Here is a 26,157-nt window from a genome sequence, read left to right on the forward strand (position 1 = left end):
GTTAGGGTTAGGGTTTGTTGCATTGTGCTTTCTTGTGCCTTTGGCCATGACTTCTTCAATTCGTAACTTGGGTTCGGGTTAGGGTTAGGGTTAGGGTTAGGGTAAGGGTTAGGGTTAGGGTAAGGGTTAGGGTTAGGGTTAGGGTAAGGGTTAGGGTTAGGGTTTGTTGCATTGTGCTTTCTTGTGCCTTTGGCCATGACTTCTTCAATTCATAACTTGGGTTCGGGTTAGGGTTCGGGTTAGGGTTCGGGTAAGGGTTATGGTTAGGGTTATGGTTAGGGTTAGGGTTAGGGTTAGGGTTAGGGTAAGGGTTAGGGTAAGGGTTAGGGTTAGGGTTTGTTGCATTGTGCTTTCTTGTGCCTTTGGCCATGACTTCTTCAATTAGTAACTGCATATGCACATATTTGAACAATTTCCACGAAACACACATCTCTTGTGTACCGGCATCGGAAGCTCTATGACTTCAGCTCACTATAATGAGACACAGGAGATTGGTAAAAGGTGCTCATAAACACTTATAATTATGTCTGCGACTCCCGCTCCTCTTTTCTGGAGGATTTAATGCCTGACAAAATCATGTTGTGGTCCATATGAGGGTTTGTTGTCCCAGACTAATCAGGCTTGCTACAGCAACTTAATTAGTGTGCATTTCTTCACATAGATTGGACCTAGTATGATAAGCCTGTGCAGTTTTGGATACTTTTTCCCAGTAATTTCACGTACCATCCCACGAAGCATAACCATTTTGTTGTTTTTGATCTATGATATCTCACTCACGCAAATGCATGCAATAAATACTTTTATTCTAATGACCTGTTTTGTTGTTGTTGTTGTTGTTGTTTTTGATAAATATGATCCTGGTATTGAGCAAAGCCCAACGGCCCATCAATTATCTTCCTTTTGCTGCCACCCTCGACCAGAGCTGGTCCTCCAGGCTCCTCCTATTTTAAAAAGAGTAATGACTTTTCACTGCGCAGCAGCTCGGACAGGTGTGAGGCCGATGTAAATCCAGGTTAAATCAGCTTCTATTGTGGAACATGTATTGAGTGTGTGAGTGTGTGTGTGTGTGTGGGGGGGGGGGGGGGGGCTGTTCAAAAGAGGCTTGTCATGCTGCTTTACACGAGGGTGCATCTGCAGTAAGTGTGAAATGTGCCCCGTGGCTGGTTCCTGGTGAGGGAGAGAAGCCTTTCTCTCTCCGAGGTGGCCTGCTGTTACTACTTAGCGCCTGTTGGCAGGAGAGCAATGCTGCTTTCACCACTGCGGTTTCAGTCTGCCATTGACATTTTGACCTGTAAATCTTCTACAGGCAAAAAGTCAAGGATACACGACGTGCTGTAAATTAGTGGTTTTTTGTTTTTTTTTAAACGCAACGTAAGCAGACAGGACTTGAAAGGTGGCTATGAAACTGTGAATCACACTGCTGTCATCGAATGCATATCTGAGGAACGAATTTAAAACATCAGCTGGAGGATTCTTTTTTTGGACAAAATATTTTATGCTGTTTTTTTTAAGTGGGGGTAAAGGTCACAAAAAAGGAAGTTTTAAACAAGAGAAAACAAATAGTCAAAAGAAAAGCAAAATACGATCTACCCTGCTGTTGTGTTGGCAGACCGGTTTAAGCAGGCGTAGATAAACAATTTCTCCGACATTGTTTCACTTTACGGCTAAATTTTCTCATATCAAATTCCTCACTGATACAAATGCTCCCTGAAAATATGGCTCCACTAAAATACACTCATATTTCAGCCTTCATAATGCTGAGCCCCGAGTCATCCAGCCTGGAAATTGCCCATGGAGAATTCTTGTTCGCCTGGATATTATATGTGCCACATCCTATCCCGGCCTTTGTGAAGACCCTCTTCCCTGAATGGCCAATTTCCCCCCTTCCAGACACTGACATTTCGGCTATCAGACTGCCTTCGGTCACAGGGAACGAAATCCAGCCCACCCTCCTCTTCAAATACTGTCAGAGGAGAATCTGTCCATGATCCCTCGATACACCCCTACCGCCATCAACACCACCTCCGCCATACACTCCATCCCCGGCGGCATTATTATGCTGTCCTTGATGTTTTATCATTAGTTTGGGAGTGTGTGGTCCCCCACTGCTGTCTTTTGATGGAGTGCAGACAGTAAAGGCATGGAGACAGCCAGCCAATTTCCCCTGCTGCGATTCTCCCACAGCAAGAGGTCATGCTATCTTTCCCCTGCACCAGAGCCGAGGCATATATTCCCCTGATGAGGAAGCTTTCAGCCCTCCTTAGCACCATTGCATACCTGGATTGCCCTCCATTTTGTCTTCCTGATTATTTTGTTTAGGGGTTACTGACAGGCCTAATGAGTCGAGTGCGGGGCTGAGGATGCGTCTCTGGGCTCTGCTGTGCTGCAGCAGGCGACCGCCAGAGCGGTTTAATTTGCGGTTTGACTTAATTATTTAGAGAGACAGTGAAAAATAGCAATAGCGCTCAGTGATTGCTCGTCATTATTATTCGTAGTTAATTAGAAAAAAAACAGAAACACAACAGTTTACTATGATGAAATATAATACAATCCCTTACAGTAGAGAAATATGGACACGGTTTTCTTTGTGTTATTAGCCACGCTAGCATTCTGGCTCTCCAGATGGCAGCTTGTTGGTCGGCACCAACATCAAAAACTACTACATAGAATGTAATAAGATGTTGCACAGACATGGTTCAAAGATGATGAATGCTGATTTTCCCCTGATTCTTTTTTTTTTTTTTTTCCTGACATGCCACCTTGAGTTTGACATTTTTATTTTTTTATTTTTTATTTTTGGTTGGTAACTGAAATGTTTCAACAACTTTTGGATTGCAACATGCAGTTTTATTCAGACTTTCATGGTGCCAAGCGGAGGGAGAGATGGATGACTCCTCTAATCCTCCCCTTTTTATTCACCAGCAGCAGCAGGTGAAAGTTTACACCTATCCTGTGAAATATCGCAACATCTACCCACAAATTATGTACAGACATACAGGATTCTATGAAAATTTATGTGCCATACATGACTTCTTTCTTTCTTTTTTTTCCTGTAGCACTACATGATTGACATTTCCAGTCAAGGTTAAAATGCCTGTACAGACCTTAAAGCCCTTAACTTGTCCATACTTTGGTTTATGACCTAGTAACTGTAAAAACAAGGGCATTCCCATCAGCCTCGGCTTAGCATTAAACAGAGAACATGGTCAATATTATACCTGCTAAGCATCAGCATGTTAGCTGCTGACGTTAGCGTTTACTGCAGCTCCAAGCACCACCGTGCCCCCACAGAGCCATTAAGTCCCGTAAAAATGACCTCACCACTGTAGCTCTAAGCTGTGCATGTTATGATTTTCATAGTGCAGCTCCTCATCCTCAATGACTTTTGTCTTCCTTTTACTCTTGTCCTTCTTTATTTCTTATACATGTTCTTATTTTTTTACTCTTTTCATCTAGATGCTCCCACCACTCTCCCTACACCCACCACCAACCCAGTCAACACGCAAGGTACTGTATACTCCCACTATACTGTCCCTCTCAAAATTGTGTGTGCGGGTGAGAGAAAGAGAGAGAGAGAGAGAGAGAGAGAGAGAGAGGTGCCATGCATGTATGATGAAATGATCCAGGAGAGAAAGAATGGGGTTTTGTAGCTAAAACTAAGCCAGACTGTGGATGGCCAGTTTTAATCAGATTGCTGCTGATAGGTGACATTGGGGACAGGCGGCCGGGGCCGACACCTGTCACAGCCCTTTTCCAGTCACATGTGTGATCGGTGAGAATGTAGTGACTCAGCTTTGCTGCTCTGCTGTCTTATCAGCATCTGCAGCTATATCTCAAACGGCCCATCCATCATATTATCATATAACGCCCTTTACATCTCCTCTACAAATGCCAATTCACATTTTGCCTTTGTTAGGCCAAAAAAACATCAATAACTATTTTCTCCAAGACGTTTGAAAGGCAGTTCATACGCCAACCTTCGGCACACACTTTTGATTTGGCTCCAAATATATTTCAATTAACCACTAAAAAAAATAAAAAATAATAAAAAAAATCCCTGTTACATCAAAAGCACCACTAAGGCTACACGCATAGCAACCTTGGGAGGTGACATTTGAATATGCCAGAATGTGACATTTCAATACAAAAACACTATCCTTAAAGAATAGGTCAGTTTATCAATAGCAGCTTTAGAGATACAAAAATGTTGTCCCTTTGTCATTTTGAAATTCAGTCCCAAAAATGATGTGTGTCCATATGTAAATAATAGGTCTGAACTCAATATGAGGCCGCAGCAAAAGCTCGGCAGCTGTGTTATTCTTTTAGTTTTCATCCGCCGACTATTCAATACTTTTTGCATTATGTATCATCATTTTAAATAAGGTCAAATAAATTGCACTTCTCCACTTTTGCTTTGTGCATGAAATGTCTACTTGCTTAAGTATAATTTCAGCTTTCTGGTTCTGCAGGTGTGACGCAGTCCAACAGGAAATCTGTGTGTTACTCTGCATATTTCCCATAAGCTCCTCTCTTCGGAGTTGCAGACGCGTCCGTCTTCCATGTTTTCTCCTGTTAACATTCCAGTAATTTCCGAAAGACAGGCTTGAAAGAGGATTTAGCGTGATTTATGCAGTACATGCTGGGAGGATGTAATTGAGCTTTCTTGCAGTTCACTACTCCTCTAAATACCCTGTCACAGGGGCAATGCTAAGCTGGCTTGCAGTAGATTGCTTTGCACTACCTTAATCAGCATAACAGCCCAGTATAGCGTCTTCCCCTCGCCAATGAGGACATATAGAACCTGACTTCACTATACGCCGTTACTGCAGTGGCACCTCCAGCTGTGATTCTGGTAATTACGCCTGTATGGGATCTTGATTTTGAAGGTCAAATCAGAGGAAAATGTGTTCAGAAATTTAGACTGTAGTTATTTCAAGAGCAAATTTTTTTCTACATCCATAAAAGGAAAATGCTCAAGCCAGAAAAATGATCTGAAGCGAACAATAGATTAGTTGTTGCTCAGGTTTGTGGGTGCTTTAGAAAACCAGTTTTGAATTCTTTTTTTTGTTTCGTGACAAGGCTCCCCTTTTTATGTATTTTTTTTTTACACATTTGGATCACAGATTGTACCTGGGGGAGCAAATGCCACAATAAACGTCTCTTATGCCGTTTCATGTTCAGAAAGTTTCAGAAGAGTTAATATTGTCAGGTCTTTTAGGGTCTCAAAAGATGCAGTGCGTGTGTGTGTGTGTGTGTGTGTGTGTGTGTGTGTGTGTGTGTGTGTGTGTGCTGGGACCTCTTGGGAGAGATAAGGCACCCTTTTCTTAAGAACATTTCTTTCATGTGTTTGAAAGTTTTCAGGCCTTGTCTCTTTTTGTATGTTCCGTTGAATATTTATGCAAAAACAAGAAGCTTTTAGTTGACATCGTGCATCAAGGAACAAATAAAAAGTTGCCAAATACAGTATACGAATCCCTCCATCACGCCGACGCAAATATTTGATTCAGACATCTCACTCAGAACATGCAGCTTTAACACAAAGAGTGGATTTTGTATGAACTTGCAATATTTTATTCAAGGTGGATGGATAAGACTCGGTACTTCATGGTTAAGTGGTTGTATTTCTTTTGGGTAGAGAGTAGAATTTACCCAGAATCCCTAGCTCTGAAGGAGTAGAGTGAGTCTGTGGCAATAATGCTGTAGCTCGTCAGATGCACAGAGATGATCCAAGGCAGGGACATTATATCCCGACTAAGCCCTCAGTAACCCCCCTCCTCCCTGGCTTGTCAAGAGGAGCCAGACGAAAGATATGCAACAAGGAATTATGTTGTAGACTTGATTGAAAAGACCCTATGTTTCCACAGATCGCCAGCCAAGGAGCACGTCTTGTTTAGCATGAGTCAGTAGGACGTCTGTTTAATAATGTGAGGGGATGGAAAAACCCAGTTAACCCAGATGCAGTTTTGCATCCAAAATCACATCCCTTCTTCTCAGTTCAATTGCTCAGAAAGTATTCATCACAGCGAGGCAGATGGAACAACTTGACCTTTCTAACAATGGTGGAGTTTGGTCTGTGCATTTATATGTTGGTGAAATATATCCTTTTTTGGATTCATTGGATTTAATATTAGTCACAAGTTAGACACAGCTCCGCTCGTAATGCTGCCTCTTGGTTGAAGTGCAACACAGAACTTAGCAAAGGGACCCAGACGAAGACGCGAGTGAGTCACAGTAATGCTGCACAAACCCTGCAGTGTGCCTTTTTGACTTTGTTGGGTTTTTTGTGTTGTTGTTTTTTTTAAGGAGACTTGCATAACTCTCCTTCAGCCACAGAGCTCCATGTCAGTTTTGAGGACACTGAATATATATCGGAATAATTTGCCATGCAACTTTTGCATAATTACCTGCTCTGCTTAAAAAACAAAATTACAAGCGTATATATAATTAAAAAAAAAAAATCAAGTGTGATTATGGCACTGAAGCTAGCAAACATTTCACAGTCAAAGGTCTTTAGCTGCACATGTGAGAGGAGGAATGGTGAAGTTTTAACCAGGAGGACAACAGGCTGGGTGAATTATGTGATTTAAGGCTGTGTTGTCCTCAGTACCATCTGTAATTTCTGTTGCTTCTCTGATTTCTGGTCGTTTTTCTCCTTGAAATTTATGATATCTTTCTGTTCTAATAATAATAATAATAATAATAATAGCAATAATAGTAATGATAATAATACTAATACGAATACTACTACTACTACTACTACTACTACTAATAATAATAATAAAGACCTTTGCAAGCTCAAATAAATAATAACGTGTTTCGTTTTGTGTTTCACCGAGTAATCTACACAGTTCCTAAAATACATGTATATATATATATGTGTGTGTGTGTGTGTGTGTGTGTGTGTGTAACCCTACTATCAGAATTTTATGGGGAAATTCATGTTAAAGCCTGAATGTTCTGAAAAATGTAATCTTTTTTTTGCCGCAGGATACAAAGGCAAAGTACAAGTACTATCAGTGGAAGATCTGGATATTTTCGACTGCTCTGATAGGAAAAGGAAAAAAAAAAAAAAAAAGGACAGGACACACCGTATGTAGACATCCCTCATAATAAACAAGATACGAGCTTAAAAGCAAGAGTAGTGAATTTACGCTGAAAAACGCCTCGGGCACGCAGAGTTAAATTTAACATTTTAAGTGGCTTCGCTTTGTAATGATTTACAACAGGTTTCCTGAGGTCAATAGCCTTCTGTATTATGGATAGTACAATGCTGTAAATTACCTGCCAATAAGAGCTATACATATATACATGAGCCTCAGTCTCTCTTCAATACTGCACCCTTCAGACTTGATAATACTGCAAACCATAATATAGTTTTTATTGCTTTCTTGGCTTCACCGTCGGGGATTTCTCCATCTGACTTAACATGTGAACGGAATATATACATAACTTCAGGGTTATTTTCCTGTATTTACACTGACAAACACATGGGACTTTTCTTCAAGTGAGGAAATCATGTTTAGCGCCAGATGGTATATTAGGAATCGATTTCTGGCAGGTTTTCATACATGTTTGTGTTTTTGCTTTCCGTTCTGGCACGTGTTCGCCGTTGACAGGTTTCCACTGCTGTTTAGTCTTGGGATTCACATCTAACTCCGCTACTGACTCCCTCAAAGACTTTTAAGAGTGCAGTTAGTATTCCACATAATTGGTCATTAAACATTTACTGGAATTGTTTTAGCTCTCACATGTATCATTGCTCTTTGAAGTATTTCATCGGAAAAATTAAAGAATCATTTAGAAATGGTAATTAGTTTTTTTCTTTTCCCCTCTCACATTTGTTTACTCTGATTCCCTGTTGAATTTGTATTTTTTTCTGACCTGCAGTTTTTCCTTTGCTTCAAGCAGTTATTAAAGAAAGAAAATATTGTAATGGTCCATTTTAATTGGTCTCCAGGGATTGGGTTTGTAATGCCAGCCCACCCTCAAGTTTGAAGAGTGTTTCACTGCTATAATATTGTTTTTCTTGTGGAACAGTTGGTAATGATTATTAGAGCTCTACTTACCACTACTTATCACAGCAGGCTGTGTAGATTGAACGCGATGCGACCGTTACGTGACAGTGAATCCACGCTGCGTTATGTCGAGTCCCTTTGGCCTCGTTGACTGCAAAATTCAGGAAAGAAATTCTTCAAGGACTTCTTCAAGCGAACTTTCGTTTGTATTTTTCTTTCTTTTTTTTTTAAGAGTTGGACCTTCACTTTCACTGTATTATTTTGCTCCTCACATATGTCACAGCTGTATTTGTCCATCTTAAAAATTGATGTTTGGGTTATTATTAAGGACTCTGAAAATCTATTTAACAGGCGAGCAGTGGCATTGGAATCCACCGAGGACAATCTTGCTCTTTGATGATTGTGTGCAACAACAGCAACACAAAACACGATTTGGTAAAGGTTTCCCGTGAATGCTCATCCTATTACATCCATTTCCCTTTTGAACAGGCAACAAATATAAAAGAAGCCAATGTTTACAATTCAGTTCTGGAAAATGAGTAAAGACCGTCCTTAAGTTAATTCTGCAGTGATGCCCCATTGTCCTGCAGCTGCCGCGGAGAGGATGAGAATCTATTTAGTGCAAGTGAAGGTTTTGCTCTATCAATACAAGAGAGTCATTGTTTCAATTATATCCATGTAATTACATCTATAAATTGTAATGTGTTTGTGGGCAAGCATCGGTGTGACTGTGTGTGTGATATGCCCTGTTATGTGAGCAGAAACCTATTAAAAGAAAATGAAAGGGAGAGTATTTTTGTAATCACCCAGGTGACAAGCTGGGATCTCTGCTCTCCCGGCTGACGGATATTCTGACGCTGACCACAGCGGCAATTAGTCATTCATGTAGGGAGATAAAAGGTGAATCTGGAAAGCATGTAGTGCTGGGAGTTCGGCGGAGCAGATTTCACCACGGCACAGACACACGCATTAGTTGCAAATCCTCTTTATTCTCCCATAAATCCCCATGGCTGCACACATCCTGTCAGGACAGCGGTGTGGGCATGTCGGCACTCCCAGATCGAGCTGTGAGTACAGCTGTGCTGATGGTATGGACAACATCCACATTACTGACATAATCAAATTCTACTTACTTCAAGTGGGAGGCGGCAAAAGCTGCTTCAATAACATCATCTGTCAGGTTGACTTTTTTTCTATTCTAAGCACCTTGCTGCACAGTGTGTGTGTGTGTGTGTGTGTGTGTGTGTGTGTGTGTGTGTTGTACATGGATGTGCAGAGGGACTCACTCTTGATCCCAGCTATCTGAGCAAGTGATTTCAACTCATCTGCACAGGAGGAACGACAGCTCAATTCTGTTGACTTTGGGTCATCAGACGTCTTTTATTTATTTTAGATGACTGTTAGTCTTGATTTTATTCACTCTAGGTCTGCTTCTACGTCCGTCTCACTCCACACAGCTGAAGGCATCAGGTATGAGCCAATCAATCAGACACAGAGGACCGTGGGCGGGTCTTGTGGGGTCACACCCAGTAGGCCTGACCATCTCCTCTTGGGTTTGAACCCAACCAATATGTTCTGACTTACAGGGGTAAATGGTTGTATTTCGCCCTGTGCCGATGACATCACCACTGGGTGGATCACATGAGTTGAAAACGGAGCATGATAGAGACAGATCCTTCCGGTCTGGAGCTTCCAGTTCCGTGTCCTACAGCGCGAGCATTAATGTTAGGGGTGCTAGCCTCGCCTCTCACAATTCTAGCATCGATAATAGCATGGTGATGGTGGGGAAAACCCACACACTCATGCACACACACACATATACGGGGAACTTGTGACACAGGAGGGATGTTAACCAGTGAGCCACCATGCAGCTTACAAATAAATGAAGATGATCCAATAAAAAGTGATTAGTTCAAGATTATTTCTTCATTTGAGCTTAATATGCGTCCCTGGGCAAATGCAGGTAGTACACAAAATAACATGAAAAGATAATGTGGAAGTTAGCATCCACTGAAGGTGTGACTTGTGCTGCGCTAAACCATAAAACATTTTATTGTACGAGGCTCACATGAAGTGTGTGCTCCAGTGATTTATCACTGCACTCCCATGAGGTCGAGGGACTCCGACATGTTTGTAGTTGGCTGCAGCTCAGCGGGGAGAGTGTGTTTGTCCGGTAATCGCAGGGTTGGCTGTTGCCTGGAGTTTCCTGTCCTCATGTGTAAGTGTCTTTCAGCCAAACCCCCATGACCTCCATCTCTCCCGTTGGTAAGGTCAGTGTATGGTCATTCTCTATCACTGGTGTGTGTGTGTGTGTGCGTGTGTGTGTGTGTGTTGTGTATGAGAGAGAGAGAGAGAGAGAGAGAGAGATGCTAATAGTCCCCCCCAGTTACTGTCAGACTTGTGCAACCAGCATACTATGGCCTTTTTTTAAAATAAAGGGTTTTTTTTTGTTTTTTTTCTCCTCCAAGTCTGAAGGAAAGACTGGAATGTTGGGGAGAGAAAGAAGCTGACAGACAAGAATTATTTACATTTGTGAAGTACATTTACAATATATTGTTTCAGAAAATACACTCACATTCAGGATAAAATGAGATGTCAACATGTATTTGACATTCTGTAGCTTCCATTATTAAAAATGTTCAAGCTCATTTCCACCTGAACAGAAATGTCCCTCCTTTTTCCAGTTATTTAAAGAACTACAGGATAGAGCATTAGCTAGCATGTTAACTTAGCGAAAAAATAGGCTGTTTCTTTTTTATACTTGCAACACAAAGCTGGACTCTCTGCACTCTGTTAGGGCACCACCGGGCAGTGTTTCTTTCAGAGAGGCACTTAGTAAAAGGGAACTTTTAAAGTACTGTGGATTTTGGCTGCTGCGAATGCCCATTTTTGAATAAGTGGAATAAAAGATACATGAACGTGGAACACACAAGGAACAAGAAAGAACTTTTTTGGTGCATTTTGTGGACCATCAAACATTGGCTACACATCCACGTCCGATTGCACCACCCCGTCCCAACCCCTGACTACAACCTGATTTGCTTTTAAACATTAATGGTTTCTCAATGACGGAGAGTTGGAAAGGTGGATTTCTTTTAGTATTCTTTTTCTAGACTTCCCTACCTGGACAAAGGTGCTCTTTGCAGTAACGTGCAACTATGAGGGTAAACAAAAGAAAATGTCCGAGGCAGTTAAGAGTCTAATCATAAAACTGGTATTTGAGCAGGAAGCCTTCGCCAGGTTGTTGAGGAGTCACCTGATTACCTCCTGTGCTTTCATCAGCGTTACAACAGCAACTAGAGGCTCTTTACCGCCGACATTTGAAGCACTTGCTGGCTGATTTTGTTTCTTGTGAGATGATGATGTTTCCATTATTATTACCTCAGTATGTATGACAAATCCAAACAAGACAGCAGCAGAGGCCAAGGCTATCCTGACTCTCATACAACACTGCAGCCCGAGTTTGTTTGAGGCTCCTGCTTGCTTCATACATGTCAGACTCTATTTTTGTCCTTTCAAGAAAAACAACTAAACAAGCAAGTTATGAAAATGGCCTCTATTTAAGGTAAGGTGGCCTGCTTTCTGAAATCAAAACCAGTGCCTTTCCATTTCGGCAATCAGAAATCATTAAATATTGTCATTATGAATTTGTTATTTTGTTATCATTCCTGGCAAACTCAGTCTGATGTTTTGTATTTTGTATTTCAAGGTTATGTTTTATTCTTTTGTTTGTTCTAATTTTTTTTGTCAGAAAGAAGAAGTCTGAAGAAAAGAGAGCTGCAAAGTCAGTCAGCAAGCAAATTTAGTCGCCAGCCAGGAAATGTAAAAACTGCTCGGGCTCCCTCCTTACATCAACATCAGCCAGGTCGGCGAAAATCACAGCCGCAGCATCTTACATAGTCGTTGCGTGCAGACTAGAACAACAGTCGTTATGGTAACAGGTTGTGCTGCTGTTGATGTCAAGAGGAAGCATCGACACAAAACCACGACGGTCCTCACAGAGGCCGGGTCCACCCACAGTACTCGTGTGGACTGCTGTTCACTTCTTGTTTTCAGCCTTGACTCAAAGCTGTGTTTGAAAAACCCAAAAGTGCCTATTTGAACCCAAACCACGATTTTTCTCTGACCCACAACAACCCTAACCAGATTTCCCAACCTTGATTTTTTTTTTTTTTACCGAGGAGTTAAAAGAAGCGCGCGTGTGTGTCGTGTCAGAGGGTCAGAACGGTGTCACGTGTCCGTTTGGGTTGGAGGACTTTTGAGTGAATAACACGAGCTGAGATTTCTTCTCTTCCCATCATGACCCTGATGAGGGGCTATTTTTGCTCCACAGCCACTACATAGTAAAGAGCATTTACATTACTGTATATTATGAATAAACGCAGTTCACCACTGCGAAAGTTGTTCCTGAAAGAGTCAAATAAGTCACATTGCTTTCCCGGAATCATCGGTACATTAATTAGCGCTCCACCGCCAGCATTAATTGTCACAGTTGGAGTATATTTCTCTGTGACCCCCCCCCCACACACACACACACACACACACACACACACACACACACACAAAACTTCATACAGACTATGACTCCTAATGAGTGCTGACCTTTATGTTTCAAATGATCTACAATACACTTTAGACCTCAGTATAGTATGATGTAATGTAAAATGCCTCATATATTCCTTATAGGGTAACAGGCCCCTGGCAACATCATGGAAATGAGCAGAGCTGCTCTTTATTTCACAGCTACTCCTGTCAGACAGAGTGGACTGCAGGTATTGCCGGTATTCCCCCGTCACAAATAAAGGACCGACGAACAGCAAACCCCTGTAAAGTACCGAGCATAATGTTAGCAGCCTAATGTGCAACCAACCATAACAGTTGATGCTTATGGGATTTTTTTTATTTTTTTCAGTTTTTCCTCTCACATACATTCTGGGTGCGTCCACCTGGTGGACTTTTTCTACCTCTTAAATAAAACTGTGAAGAGGCGGGTGAGACCTCGCATGTTTCCCCGAGGATGTGTCAAACGAGAGACAGCGGGGACCAAGGTGAGGGCAGGGAGGTGTAGAGGTGAGGGAGGGGAGGAGACAGGATTGTGCACAGGCCATTTAGTGGGTGTATGTTAATTAACTCGGAGCATGGACCGTTTGCCGTCCTGAGGGAATGAGCTGTGCAATCTGACATCCCTGATACAGTAAACAAGCCGGCCCTTGCGCATCCCTGCTTCACACACAGCCGCGGCTTGCTGCCCTCAACTGTGGGGAAAAACTTCCCAACAAAACTTCTCATTAATTAGATTCATCGCAGTTCCAACATCCAAAAGTGTATTCGTTGTAAGGACGGCGTTGTTCTTGGACAAGATGTGAATATGTCACTTGTCTTGGACCCCTCAACTCAACCAATTACACCCGCGCAGTGCTGAGAAAGTCTGCACTCTCCGCTCGTCTTTTATCAAAATCATTCAAGTTCAGAGCATGACTAGTGAGATTGATGGAAAATTGAGCTGCTCTCTCATGCAGCAAAGAACAGTGCAGCCATTCCCTCACCCGCCACTCCTCCATCAGCCCAAATGTGCACAGATATAGACTATTGATAAATGCCTCTGAACTATTCTGAGCCTGGAAATTTAAAGGCTTCAAATTTTGCCTTGTTCTATTGTGGTGCTGCGGATAAATCTGGCTAAATGCTCGACAGTGATGCCGTGTGACACCTGAGGCAGCCACATATTTCTGTGCATGTGGACAATTTATCTCCAGACTTGTGTCTATTTCTGATGATTGAGCTCTATAACTTCCAGAAATGGCCTCTTAAATCGCAATGTGTTTTATTGTGTGTGAATTCTCGCTGAAATTGCAGACGGTGTCTACTGTTTCATGGTGTAATAACTGTCTTGAAACATTTTTCAACATCGCTCACTCAAGAGGTTCAAGCAGCCATTCCTGCTAGGTGACAAAGGAAACATATTGAGCCGTGTTCAACAGTATGAAAACATGAACATATGGTTCATCACTTAGACCAGGACGTCCAAATTGCCACTCTGGCACCTGATCACATTATGACGAGAACATTTAAAAAGCATTTTTACCTCCCAACGGAGACTAAAATATATATTGTTTAAGAGTATTTCAATTTTTTTTTTTAAATAAGTCATTTAAATATGTCTTGCTTTGGGCAGCCCTGATTAAGACAAAGATAAGCTAGTTTCATTTTGACATGTTCCTGTCGCTGCTAAGTGTCCTTCTCATGTTCCTCTTATTTACCCTACAGACATTAACGCGGTATTGATCTTTTCAACTTACTCTTCGCAAAGGAAAAACAAAAAAAAAGAATATTTCCCAGCTTATTTTATGGGTAATGTTTCGTCTGAATGGTTTCATGCACAGTGGGTCTGCATATAAATCTGTGAAGGAAATTAGAGCAGAAAAATCTAACTTTTTTTTTTTTTTTTAGAAAGAAAATGGTCTCGTTTCACATATTAGCAACTGTAAATATTGGTAGTGGCGTGCAGCATCTGTCAGGAAGTAAGGAAATGCTTTAATAGCCTATATGTGGGCTCCTTAGTTACAAAAGTGAAGCGTTTAGCATCCTCCACGGACCAACTTGTGCCACCGCATCGTCTCCTCCTCATTGGTAAACAACATTACTTGGCATTTCTCTGGGCTGCCTCTCCAAGTGTTTCCTCTCTGTGGTTAGGTTGCGCTAAAATGCTTACAGAGAAAACAAACCAATTTTGTTTATTTTGGCAGCCTAATAATGTAATGGCTTGACATGAGGCTCACAGCTGTGTGGTGAGGCATTAGCTTTGTGACTGGCTGAGAGAGTTTACCGATCATGAAATTATATATGGTTATTTTCCTGTTTTCAGACTCCAGAGCTGGTGAGGGGGCACCGCAGAAAATTGACCATGCTGTCATCGGAGGAGTGGTTGCCGTGGTGATGTTTGCCATCCTCTGTGCACTCATTGTTCTTGGTCGATACTTTGCCAGACACAAAGGTAAAGTGCTGGCAGTGCAATCATACTTGATCATGAACACATCTCAGAGTTCAAGTGTTTTCTGTTGCAAGTGGAGTGCAATAGGATTGAAGTGCACAAGAGTGTGTGTGGCTAATTTGTCTCTACTCCTGTGCAGGTACTTACTTCACACACGAAGCTAAAGGGGCAGACGACGCAGCTGATGCAGACACGGCCATCATCAATGCAGAGGGGGGACACAACAACACAGACGAGAAGAAGGAGTACTATATCTAAACTGGACAGGCCAGGAGAGACGGGTGGGAATGCTGGTGGTGGTGGTGGTGGTGGTGGTGGTGGTGGTGGTGGTGGTATGGGAGTATTATGTTTAAACTCTGTTTGGTTACGAAAAGGCTTGTTGGCAGGGGAGGGCAAGATTTTAATAGAAGAAAGAAAAGAGGACTAGAAGAGGCGTTGCTGAGTCTCCTGTCCGACCCTTCCTGGACTGCTGGGGCCTATTCTGTACAGTTCAATTATTTTACAGACAATTTTGTGCCTTGTTCTATTTCTTTTGTTTAATTTGATGGGTTCCCCCCCCCCCTCCCCCCACATGCTTGTTGGATTGGATATTTTCGCCATGTACTCCAACTGATCGTTTGTTGCATTTGGCTTACAGAGAAGATTAAATGGGCCTGTTGTTTGTCTGTGTGTGTGTGTGTGTTGCAGCTAGCTTTTTAGCTCGAGAGTCTCTGTGCACTATAGGAGCCAACTCATCCACACTTTTTCTTGAGTAATCTCCAGAGTTCAGTGACTGGAACACGGTGTCAACACATTTATCCCCGCCGGGTCAAAGTCCAACTGTCCCTGCAATTTCATCACATGGCAGCCTCATATGCAGGTCTGATTAGTTGTGACGTTTCATGTATTTCAGCACAGATTCCACTCAAACCCAAGGTCAGGTTCACTGTGTGAATTAACAATGTAACAAATGTGAGTAATCATGCTCATTGTAGAATGTATTTGTCCCTGAAAGTCAAGTAGAACAGCTAAGTACTGTTTCATACCGAGCTGCCAGGTACACCCGAATCTGCATTGATTCTAAGAAAACACTTTCCAGTTAGTAGATGTGAGGTCAGTTTAGTAAATGTGTTGGCTATTGTAGAGTGCAGTGTAAGGCACCATGACAGTTGTGCGACCTGATACAAAAAAAACAACTTCCACAGAGAAAAGCAAAAACTGTCTCCTTCTTCCTCTTTCTTTTTTTTTTTTTACAGCTGTATACCAGGATTTTCTGACTACAAGGACAGCAGCGTTATCTATTATCCTTATCTGAGATCATCTTTTTGTTATTCTCATTAGCCGAACATCTGCGCACAATGAAAATTTGACGGGAAAAGTTCGATGTTTTGCGGATCACCGGTTAGATTGATTAGAAGATCGATACCATTTGTGGATTAAATATGAAGCAGACAGACAGGAGACGTTTAGTTTAGCTTTGATTAGATTAGATTAGATTGGCAGAAGGACTGTGTTTGGAATCATTTACCAAAGTTCTGTTACCAGACGTTGGGCATTACTGCGTCTGACGGAAAGTAATGATCTCACGGTGCATTCACAGAAAACTTCTAGTTTACACAGAATAATATTACGAGCGCAGGCAAAAATGCAGCCGGTCCTGCAGCACTCAAAGTGAAATGTATTTCTCGTCTCCTCCAACCGATTTTTTTTTCCCAGAGAATTATGACTTGTAATAATGATGGACTGCATCCTTCCAAACTTTCTGAACTCAGTCACACAATCTTTATAAGCCTCTCAACCAATGTGCGCTTGGCATTGCCTTCCCCCTCACACAAAGTTACTTTCCTCTATCGTAGCGGAACGAGCTCCAACTATTATTAAAGCAGGGTCATCCTTTTCTATCGTCAAGAATCTCTTGAAGACTCACATCTTCCAAGGGTTTTGTCTCCTAACACCTCTAAAAACCCTGACATATCTAACCTGCTGTGCACTTCTTCAAATGACCTCCTCACACTTTTTGAATTTCTTTAGTATTTTCATTTCAAGGTCTACTACTGTGAGGAAGTGAGAGTGTTTTTCCCTCACTTGTAGGTTGATTTGGATTCAAGTGTCCGCCCTCGTGAGTAAATGCAATTGTTTAAAGAAATAACGTTTTTATTTTGAAGCTTCGTTGCGGCTCATCAGTGCGTTCTTATAAGAAGCTCGGCTTGTTGCCTGTCCCTGTTTACTGTCTTTATGCTAAGCTAAGCTAACTGGATCCTGGCTTCATATTTACTTTACACACAGGGGAGTGGTATCAGTCTTCTTGTTTTAACGCATATGCATGTTTCCCAAAATATCAATTCGCTCTTGAAAGAAATTCACCTTTGTCTCATGTGATGTTTTTTTTTATATTTCCAATGCTCTTATTTAAGAGATGGATGGACCAAACACGTCATCAAATGTTGACTCTCCAACATTGATTTTAGGGCCAGAATTTAATTGTAGCACCTCAAAGAGCAAGCAGCCCCGCAGCATTGATCATCAATATTGAGACTGATCATTTGTTAGATACGTACAGTCGACGACTGCTGAGTCTGCTCTCAGTCCAAACATGAATGTCTTACCACCCACATGGTCAACCCTGGACCAAATATGATAACCGTGTGTGTTTGTATGTGTACAGGATTGTTTACTTGTGTACAAAAAAAGACTGAAAATACACTTTGCAGACTGCTGCACGTTGAAAAGTAGCTTTCTTTTATTTATCAGTTTAGAATATTGACTGTTGGATTGAAATGTTGCAAGGAATTTAGTTGGTGTACTTTCCAAGGTTTTTTTGTTCGATACAGAAAGGAGGAGAGAATGTTGCCATTTCACTGGCAAAGTTTCTATCAGTCTTGTATATGGTTTCAAGGTATGTGTGTGTGTGTGTGTGTGTGTGTGTGTGTGTGTGTGTGTGTGTGTGTGTGTGTGTGTGTGATTGTGAGGGTGTGGGTCTGTGTGAATACCCATAACACATGAAAAAAAAATCTTTTTTCCCGGCTTAGAAATCCTTGCTACAATGTACGACTCTTTTGCCCTCGCCCATAAATAGGTAAAAAGACATTCAATCACTGCAAGCATGAATCAGTTGTATTTCCTTGCTGTCTGTAAGGACATTTTACCTTTGGGTGGCCTTTGATAACTTGTAAGGCCAACAGCACTTCCAAGTTATCAAAGATTTTTGCAGAGTTTTAGAATTGGTTTGGGAAAGATCATTTTCCTTCTGTCGCCCTGCAGCCTCAAACCTTCACTGAGGAGCCATCCACTCTTTCTGTTTTTTTTCCACCAATGCAAATCAGATTAGCAGAGAGAGAGAGAGAGAGAGAGAGAGAGAGAGAGGGAGGGAGAGAGAGAGAGCGCCACTGTGCATGCTTCTGACTCAGCTAGAGGAGAACAAAAAAAACCTGTTTGGAAATTAGGGAGTGATTCAATTTTATTGCCTGAATTAAAAATTTTAAAAAAAGAAAAAGAAAAAAAACAGAAAAAATTTCATGGTATTATAAAAAGGATAACCACTGCCTTAAACCCACCTCTTGATGCTTATAAAGGAAAAGACTGAAGGACTTCATTTAGTGCCTTCTTTGATTTTGAGGCATATGGTTAGTATGTGCAGTATCCTCATGTACACTTTACAGTATATCTTGTATATTTCTGTAATGGCCAATACCAGTTGTCTGTATTTACACACCATGGACTTCCATTATGACCTGGAGCATAACGAGCTGGAACGATGTGGTTAAATAAGAACAAAAAAACAAAAAACACACACACACTCAACAAAAAAAAAAAGGTATTTCTTGGTTAATCAGGGTGGTGCCAGGGATGCCAGGATGGAGTATTTATTGTCTGGATGAGTGAACAGGTTTTACACCAGAATCTCACTTGGGTCATGATTATTTAAGTTGTATTCTTTATTGACATATATTTAAGGGAAAGGCTCACTCTTAACGTTGTAACCTAAATTAATTACAGTCAGATTTTCTGTTTGTTAAGGTTTTTTTGTTTTTGTTTTTTGTTTTTTTTGTGTCATGGAAATCTGCACGGTTCTATTCGGGGGTTTGACATCAATTTAAGAAAGTGACTGCTGCTTTTAGTCAAAGAACATCAAAGATTGTGAGCATCAATTTAATCTTGTTTGTTGTTTTTTTTAATACTTGATATTTAGAATATTTTGTTTTCACTCTCTCAGGTTCATGAGTGTTAATAGTTGTGTTTTTTGCATCTCAGGTAGTATGCAAACTTACGGCCCCGAGTATATACTGTAGTACCACACACACACAGCTATTCGAAAAAAAAAAAAAGTGAAGAATTCACGAGATGTACATGTTTTTCTCAGTTGTACATGTTTATGTGTTCTTAATATGGTGCACTGTTCTGGTAAACGTTAATATTATTTTGCATAGACCTAGTCCACAGAGAAAGAAAACTAGATTTGTTAAGCAGACGAATATTCTGTACAGTCAGTGTCAAGAAAAACACAACGATGATCATTAAACCCACTTTGCTCATACAGTATTGGTTATTTAGTAGGATGTGACGGTCCGTCGGGCATCTGTTCGCATTCAGTCAATTCTTGCATACATGGTCATTGATGAAAAGATGGTGTATTTACTGTGACATGAAGTTTTTCTGAATGATCTGTAACATGTCTTGGATATTTAAAACCTGGGGAGAGACGGGGGGGAGGGAGGGGACTGGGATTTGTTGTTTTATTACCCCAAAAATGGTTGTTTTTGTTGTTGGATTTTAAATTTCTCTCCGCGCCCAGGTGACTCTTTTCTTTTGTGTAGTGAAGAATTTGTTTCTCATATGACCATGCATATTTTGTATTGGTTCACCAACATTTTTACAAAAGAAAAAAAAAAAATCAGAACAGTACTTGTCTTAATAAAAAGATATCAATGTTTAAAGGTGCATGTTGTTGTGACTTGATCAAAAACTTTGTCGTGCTGTCCCACTCGGAGCCTGCGGAATTTATTAACTGGTTGTCAAAATCCTCCCGGCCTCCTTTAAACATGCTGAATACATAAGCAGGTTTGAACCTGCTCACTTCATCCTGATACTTGTCAAACTCCCAAAGAAGAAAGAAAAAGACTGCAGCGATGTGGTTTGGGTGCGCGGAGGAAGCGGCAATCTGAGCTCCCCCATCAGTGACTGACACGTTCACTGTAGTACGGATAGAGCGGCGAGACATGTTTTAAATGACACTGTGACTGACACTGACAGGCTCAGGGGCTCCTGTTAGGGATTCTGGCTGTACACATGGATGTGATTTGACAAATTGATGGGCATTTTCAGGAACAGGAGCTAATTCATAACCATAAGCTATTCTGTCATCATAATTCTGTCAGTGCCACCGTTTCCCCATTACTTGAAGTGATCCATGCCAGGTAAAGGTCAATAACATTATTCAAACTTTAATGGGAATACGTTAACCTCAGAAACCCGCCACTCTCCTCCTTTACTCATGCCGCCATTGAAATTTAATACTCCCCTCCAGGAACATTAAATACCTGGACATTGATTATTTTGGAAACATGACAGGTTGAATTTTCGACATTTATTTTCCCCGGAGATAAAATCTTGAAATAAAACCGCCGGAATTCAAAAGCAGCGATGACGAGCGGTGTCAGTGCATTTGGAATCCATGGCTGCGGGAGGGTGACGTTTCAGTTAGGTGCTACTAATTCCATTTAAATGTTTAATTTTAATTTGAATGACATGTTTAAGTGTAATTAGCACAATGGGGGAAGTTGTGAGGGAACAAATGTCTGAGCATGGCTTGTTTAGTTGCCTAATTGGTTGATTGAGATTGATGGCATGTAGCAATTGGCTTGACTGAGGTATAATTAAATGATGTGGAAATAAATAGCTGGTGAACAAAGCTCTGTCTGCACGCGTATCTCCCTCTATAGCTCCTGTTTAGCTCCAACACGAGGACTTGCATGATGCTGGCTTACATATTTATTGGAAAATCAACCGGAGAACAAATCCCTGTTGTTTCAAACGTTTTTATTTCCGAGAGCAGCTCAAGTCCTCTCTTGTGCTGCTATTTTTCTACTGGGCATGAAAAAGCTTTAAACAGCTGACAGAAATGTTGTTTTTTTTTTTTGTAAATAACTTTTATAATGCTTTGGATCAGTTTTCACAACAGTTTCAAATGGCAACTCTGAATATGGAAGAGGAAAAAAAAAAAAAGTGGCTCTGTCTGTTTTGCAGTCCGTATTTAATTTCCTGCTATGTTTCGCACATTAAAACCCTAAAGAAGTTAAATTGTTGCAAGAAAAGACATGAAAACCACACAGAATCCAGCAAAGTGATGCCATGCAAAGAATGGGTTTGCAGAAAACATCGTCTGACGGTTGCAGGATCTTCAAAGTGTGCGCTATATATATAACAACACTGTTCTGGGGGAAAATGTCAAGTCACCCCCCCCCCCCCCCCCCTCATGAAGCTACAGTAGATTAGCTAGTTGTTTCAAACAATGATGAAGGACAAGCACCTGAAGCCCGTGATAACCACAACACAATTATCTCTGACTGCTACAATATGACCCAGAGAAATCTGCATTAATTAAAGAATATACCAGAAGCCTGTTAATCCTCTATGAAAGTGTCAGGGAGAAGCGACTTGTGTTTGTGAGGTGATTAACTCGAATCACGTGAAAGATGCTGTGAACGGCACTGTGGGCTTTAATGTCAGTGCTGTTACTGCTTGATGTTTAATACTCTGATGCTTAATCAGAGACTGATGTTTACCAGAGGGAGAAAATGTGCTGGATGTTGATGCGGACGTTTTAGGTGTAATTAATTTGGAAGAGAATTGAAAAAGAAAATACCCCCCCCCCCCCAGTAAAAAAAAAAGGTTAAAGACAGAAAATATGTAATTATCTGCTGAGCCTAATCTCCAACCAGCATCCTCTGAAGTGCCCTCAACCAAATCTCAAGGTGACTCCGTTTCTGCAGAAGAGAAGTTTTCTTTGCCAATTTCACATTGATGTTCCGCTTCGTCACCACCCCACAGATACAAAAGGCACGGCAGACATTTCCCAATCTCCTCCTCTTATCTTTTACTCTGCTACGACTGTTCATAATCTTTATATCATATTTAGCATTGTTGATGCATAATTAATTTCCATTTAAACTCGATTTTTAATTTGAAACACTTAGATAGCTGATTATCTTTTACCAGTAATGATATTGTGGCACTACAAGTTTATTTAGACATCCAGCTTCTTTCCGATACACTGCCAACCCCTTCATGGATGTGTGTGTGTGTGTGTGTGTGTGTGTGTGTGTGTGTGTGTGTGTGTGTGTGTGTGTGTGTGTGTGTGTGTGTGTGTGTGTTTCAGTTGTCACCAAATGAAAGTGTTCTATTTTTGTGGGACAGCCTGTTAAAGTCTGAAAAAACGTCTGTACACAGCCTTGAAGTCGGTGACAGGAAGCCTTAGTGAGCCAGTGAGTTGCTGCAGGAACAGTGCCACCTCAATAATTTATCACTTCGAGTCTATTCTCACTTATTAAATTAATTAGTTAGGTAATTAAAAGTTACATGTTTTAATTAAATTGGCATTGAATTCAAGCACAGGGCCTCCACCTGGAAAGAAAAGCATCATGGGATAAAGTTCATCAGCTTGAATGAGCTTAAATTTAATTCCATTTGGGAAGATGTGGATAAGTTGAAAAATTGTCTCTTTCATGGTCTGCAGACGTGGCAGACTTTGCAAAAGTGAGCTGCAAAGTAAAACACAGCAGATTAGGAAGACTTGACGTTGTTTCTTTTGTTGAGCCGTGCCGGAGATCTGGTGTTGCCTCGGTGAAGCAAGGCTGAGCAGATGCGGTTGGCCTGCCCGCTCACCTCCGCACAACGACAGGAGAAAAAGCCACCAAAAGGGGATGCACGCCGAGCCTGAGATGTCTCGAGTAACCAGTGGCCATGTTGCTGAGATGACAACAAAAGAAAACCCGGCTAGTAAAAACGAGGGGGGGGGGGGGGAGGGGGGTGGTGTTTGCCGAGAAGAACAAAAGAGAAAAGTTAATGAAAACAAGGCGCTTTTAGGGCGGTTAATTTGTATTTTGAAGAATTGTGTTGTACTGAGAATAATGTGTTATTTTAAGGAGTTTATTTTAGTCGAGTAATTACAGGAAACATGAGGGTGAACAACGTTCTCCAATTATGTAGATAATTACTTTGAAACACGTCATTAAATCCTTTGCATCTATTTAAGAGGAGCTACTGCTCCTCGTGAGCGAGGGTTTATCTTTGTCACGGTCGCCAGGACATTTGTTTGCGATCAGTGACTGGATGTACGTGAAGTTCTACATTATTCACCTCCAATTAAACGGCAAAAAGAAATTGTCCTTTTCAATCAAGCTTGTGACAAGTGAGCGATGACGTAATCAATATTTAATTGTATTACGTGTCACATGAGCTAAGGCTTTGTGTTCGATTTCATGTAGGGTTTGTCAGAAAAATAAGTTGCATCTGAGAATTCATCGTTTGTTGGCCCTAAGTAAATGGGAGAAGGTCAAATGCATGAATTCCACGGCACCGACAGTGTATTTAGTCGAAGGTTTTCCTCACTGACAGTAGAACGCCTCTGAATGACGACTGCGGGCCACCTGTGCTGGACGCAACGCTGGGGAGCGTCGTCCTTTCGATCTGCACAGCAACTTTGTCAGCGTGTTTGCTTTGGACTTTCATCTGCTGGTTTGACTAAGCGCTCAGTGATCCAGATGGGGGATTAAAACAAACAACCATTTTGAAAACTCACCCTCCATAGCCTCCAGTCTGTGGAATTGTTTGGCTTGTTTTTTTTTGTTTGTTTTGTTTTTTGTTTTTTGTTTTCTCCCTCTCCCCCTGCTTTCTCATTAGTAATGCCTTATAGTTTTACATTTCGCAAAATTCAAAGTCATCAAACCGTATTCAGCGCCATAGAGCCGTGCCCAAATAAACAGATGCATCATTTACAAGTAAATGTCCCGAATGGATTCACACGGCTAAAGCTCATTCAACTGGTGTTTACCTTTTGAACCAATTGTAATGCCTTGGATAATTACACTCGGCTTCTCGGGCTATTATTCATCAGTTAAAGGTCAAGAGCATTACTTGCAACACACACTGAACCTTACATTGTATGGGCCTGCATGCACACACACTTTTGGTTGCGTGGTCACTTTGATACAAGAATGTCAAATTAGAAAACAGAGCTCTAATAGGCAGCCATTACTGGCAGTGACAAGCCTTCCTGAGGTCTAATCACTTATTCAATCACTAAGCATTGTGTCTGTGCTGTCCTCCACCCCGGCACCACTGCTCTCTTTAAAGAGAAGCTGATTTCAAAAAAACATGGATACACTTCATGAATAAAATGTAAATTTTTACCCATAGACAAGGCCTAATTGGTTTTTGAAGCACTAACAAGCTTCTCTTGTTTGTGGTAATTAAATTAGAATCCTTTGTCATGTTAACTTGACAATTAAGTGAGCCGTGGATGATCGCTGTGAACTGTCTGTCTCTTATCAATACCACATCAGACAAACATAATGGAAGAGTAGAAAATGTGGAGTGCAAGTTGCTGCTAACTATATAATCAGCCGAGTATTGAAGAGATAACAAGAGAGAACCTAAACGTAGACGCTGACATGTCCTTGTTTAGCTCGTCTGCTAACTGCCAACACCGACAACAACGTGGCGGTGAGACCCAGTGGCAGAGAGTGGATCGGATTCTTCTTCAGGACATGAACAAGGAGAAGCTCACAAAAAAAGACGAAGGCACCTGCGCGCTAAAACTGCTATTTAAAGACACACGATCAGGCCTTTGCAGCGATATGGAGTGACAGACAAAAACCCACCAGCCCATGTCTGGACTGATAGTATTTCCAAATTAAGCTCCGGTAGGATTCATATCATGTAGGAAATTGTTGTTGTTGTTGAAGAAATAGCAGCACAAATGACTTCATTTTTCTTGTGAGTTATTTAAATATGCACTGCACTTTTCTATCAAGATTCATCAAAGAAACAATGAGGAAGTGTACACTCATAAAGTTCCAATAATGTTATGTAATGGAACATTAAACTGTAATGAACAACCAAAAACGCTTCTTTATGGCGCCACTAAAGTGCTGCGAAGCAGGGAAACGCAGCGACTGTCGTGTGCTGTGTTGCTCTGCAGACTGCAGCTCTGCAGCGAGATCCATCAAAGATCTGAAATTGTTCTCCAGAATATTAAAAAAAAAAAAAAAAAAAGTCTATAAAGAACAATTTCGTTCCCAAAGACTCATCTTCCCCAGTGTGTAGTGCAGCTATTATCTCGCTGCTCACCTGCCTCTGCAGAGGTGACGATCCTTTCACCTTGCACCTGCTAATGTTTGGCATCACATGCATCACACCTTCCATCCCTGCATCTGGACTGCACCAGATGTTCTTGAATAATTTCTCTTACAGGTGAAAGTTCCCGGTCTCGGCTGCTGAACTCCGCTTGCTTTACATTTCGTCATGTGTGTGCATTTTCTGCTTTGACATTTATTATTTTAGTCAAAACTCCAAGGAGGGAGCGTTCTTCCCATAAACTCATTTCTTTTACCCCCCCCCTCCCTCCCTCCCTCCCTCCTTCCCGAAAAATAAGACTTTAACCTGATGCTGAGAGGTACCGTGTCTGAAATGCATCACCGTGTTAAAAAAAAACAAACACAACGAAACAGATGGCTGTCTAGCAGGGCAACAATTCTTTCTCTGAAACGCTGAATAATACATATAATACATAATACATGCATATATTGCTATGATCCAGCGAATTCAGTAGCCTATAGAAAAGGATTGCTTTCAACATAAACCATTTTGCTTGAGGCCGTTCTCTTTCCTCTGGTCCAGTCTCCCATAAATAATTTGCCTTCAACCTTCACACGCATAAAAATTGCAACTTGTTGGTTATGAGAGAGAACAGTGAGGATGCACTTTGAATGCCAATGTGCCGATGAATAAACAATGGCTCACTGCTCCAGGAGCAATGCAGAGCTGCCAGGAGACATTGCTTTGAGTCCGCCGGCTCTCTTAATGGTTTTTACCACAAACCAAGCCTTTCACTCAGCTGTGAAAGGGAGGCTGTTTTGATCGAGAGGGGGCACTTTAATAATTCCTAACAAAGCA

The 26,157-nt window shown here is 41.3% G+C and overlaps 1 protein-coding gene across 6 annotated transcripts in view; it reads left to right on the plus strand.

Annotated features, from left to right (window-relative positions):
• Positions 1-17,969, plus strand: part of cadm1b (cell adhesion molecule 1b) — a 273,072-nt gene extending 255,103 nt beyond the window's left edge. For 5 of the 6 annotated variants that reach the window (XM_086216677.1, XM_086216675.1, XM_086216679.1 and 2 more), the window contains 3 exons: positions 3,457-3,507; positions 14,881-15,009; positions 15,146-17,969. In XM_086216677.1, the coding sequence (XP_086072803.1) occupies positions 3,457-3,507; positions 14,881-15,009; positions 15,146-15,264 (299 nt within the window). In that variant the 3' untranslated portion in view covers positions 15,265-17,969. Of the gene's footprint in view, positions 1-3,456; positions 3,508-4,469; positions 6,499-14,880; positions 15,010-15,145 lie in introns of those variants that run through there. The other variant, XM_086216680.1, reaches the window with a different exon arrangement.
• Positions 17,970-26,157: the final 8,188 nt, after the last annotated feature.

Source organism: Aulostomus chinensis, chromosome 10 (genome assembly GCF_037954235.1).
Source record: "Aulostomus chinensis isolate RoL2024-O1b breed Wild chromosome 10, RoL_Achi_v1.0, whole genome shotgun sequence".
In the NCBI taxonomy this organism is placed as follows: domain Eukaryota; kingdom Metazoa; phylum Chordata; class Actinopteri; order Syngnathiformes; family Aulostomidae; genus Aulostomus; species Aulostomus chinensis.